The sequence below is a fragment of the Aplysia californica genome, unplaced genomic scaffold (genome assembly GCF_000002075.1).
Source record: "Aplysia californica isolate F4 #8 unplaced genomic scaffold, AplCal3.0 scaffold01038, whole genome shotgun sequence".
In the NCBI taxonomy this organism is placed as follows: domain Eukaryota; kingdom Metazoa; phylum Mollusca; class Gastropoda; order Aplysiida; family Aplysiidae; genus Aplysia; species Aplysia californica.
Window position 1 is genome coordinate 8,785 of NW_004798308.1, and position 2,090 is coordinate 10,874.

General features: G+C 43.4%; 1 protein-coding gene across 1 annotated transcript in view; it reads left to right on the plus strand.

Annotated features, from left to right (window-relative positions):
• Positions 1-1,080: 1,080 nt before the first annotated feature.
• Positions 1,081-2,090, plus strand: part of LOC101846043 — a 10,755-nt gene continuing 9,745 nt past the window's right edge. Inside the window, exon 1 of the mRNA XM_005111302.3 lies at positions 1,081-1,453. Within this exon, the coding sequence (XP_005111359.1) occupies positions 1,111-1,453 (343 nt within the window). The 5' untranslated portion in view covers positions 1,081-1,110. The remainder of the gene's footprint in view (positions 1,454-2,090) is intronic.

Genomic DNA, 2,090 nt, shown 5'->3' on the forward strand with positions numbered 1-2,090 from the left:
TTTTTGTGTGATATCCCCCAGGCCATATCTGGTCCCGTTTCACTTTGATTACCCTGTCAAACAAGTCAGCCTTCGCCCCTGCTTATAGGGAGGTTGTACACGTGTTTGTTAGAAAGGTGTGTGGATTATTTATAGGAAAGATGGACTTAAACTTGTTGGAAAGATGTACAATGGTTTATAGGAAAGATGTACGTTTTTAAAATAATTTATAGGAAAGATGTGCAAGTGTTTATAGGAGTGATGTACGTACACACACAAACACACACACACACACACACACACACACACACACACACACACACACACACACACACACACACCACACACACACACACACACACACACACGTGTGTGAGTGTGTGTGTGTGTGTGTGTGTGTGTGAGAGAGAGAGTTGAAGTTATGAGGCCATAAGATAATGAAATACAAGTAGTTAAAATAGTTAGATCCGGTTCTGCGGCTTAATCACTAAAAGAATGTACAAAAATATAAGAACAAAAACAGAGGAAAGGCAAAAATGATGGGTGGTTTTAATGCATCCCATTGTAATTATAACTGTGCATATTACATAAAAAGGAAGACATACAGGTGAAGAAATGGAAATCGATTGGGCACTGAATGGGCAGACCCACGACAAACATCCTTAGACAGGCTTTGATGAGGAAATCGTAAGAAAGGAAGACCAAAGATGACATAAAGGAGAGCGGTACAAGCGGAAATGGAAAGCGACGGGACATCATGGAAACAGTTAGAAATTTATGCACAGGACAGGCTTCGCTGGAGTAATGTTGTTGATGGCCTATGCTCCACTGGGAGTTAAAAGGGGCAAGAGAGAGAGAGAGAGAGAGAGAGAGAGAGAGAGAGAGAGAGAGAGAGAGAGAGAGAGAGAGAGAGAGAGGGGGGGGGCGTATTTGGACGAGTGCCTGCACGTTTATAATATTATGTATTTATTTACCATGCGACAGCAAATTTCTCTTCTTAGAGAGAAATAAATACTTATCATATCATACCTTATCTTGTCTTATCTTATCTGTATATCATTGTTGAAATGAAATCTGTTATCTTTACTTTTTTAAAGCCAGAAATCAGCCAGTCCAGAGGATATTCTGATAATGACCTCCCCTCACCCTCCATTCTTAATCCTGCCCTTTCTGACTCTGACGTCACTTTTCCACCTCGGCCACGGAACACAAGTGAGACATGCGCAGTACCACACGTGGAAGTACAAATCCTTCCCGTCTGTGACGTCAGAAAACCTGTGTGCGTCTCGCTATTGTAACGGCTCGTTGATCGCGTGTACCGTGATGTGCAGCCTGCACCCTGATTGTACGAGCTTCACGTATAACCCTGCCAGCCAGACGTGTCTGAGGAATGTAGGGGACGCCCACACGTTTGGTAACTCGCTCATCTCGGCGACTGACGACACACACTACGTGGGGGAAGTTCTGGAAGATGGTGAGCATTCATCATCATCCGGTGCCTTGCCGACTGGCGTGTGCGATCATGGACCTCCACTTCCATCTGTCTTTCGAAGCAGCAATGGTGTCTGTTGTTCTTGCTGCTCCCAGCCATGTTGTCATCTTGTCCAGTATCTTTTCCCTCTGTCTGCCTCTACCTCTCTTTCCATCAAACTTTCCTGTTGTTACAATGTTCTCTAATGCTTCTTTCCGCATTGTGTGTCCGAAAAAATTTGCCTGTCGTTTTCTTATATTCGTGATAAGTTGTTTTCTATAATTTGCTTCAACCAGGACTTCTTCATTTGTTTTTCTAGCTGTCCATGGGATACGTAGCATGCGTCTCATGAACCACAACTCTGCCGCAACAATTGTTTTTTCCAGCTGTTTATTGATTGTCCATGCTTCGCACCCGTATAATAGGATTGGCTCGATGTAGCTTTTCATTACTCTTTTCCTCATTTCCAGTGACAGATTGATGTTTGTTAGTATCTATTTCATCTTGTGGAAGGTTGCTTTTGCTTGACAAATTGAGCATTGCCTTGGACAAAAAAGGAAAAGAAAAAGAAGTTGGGGTGGGGTGTGGAAGAAAAGAGTTGGGTGGGGTGTGTGATGGGAGAAGAGGGAGGTGTGTGTGT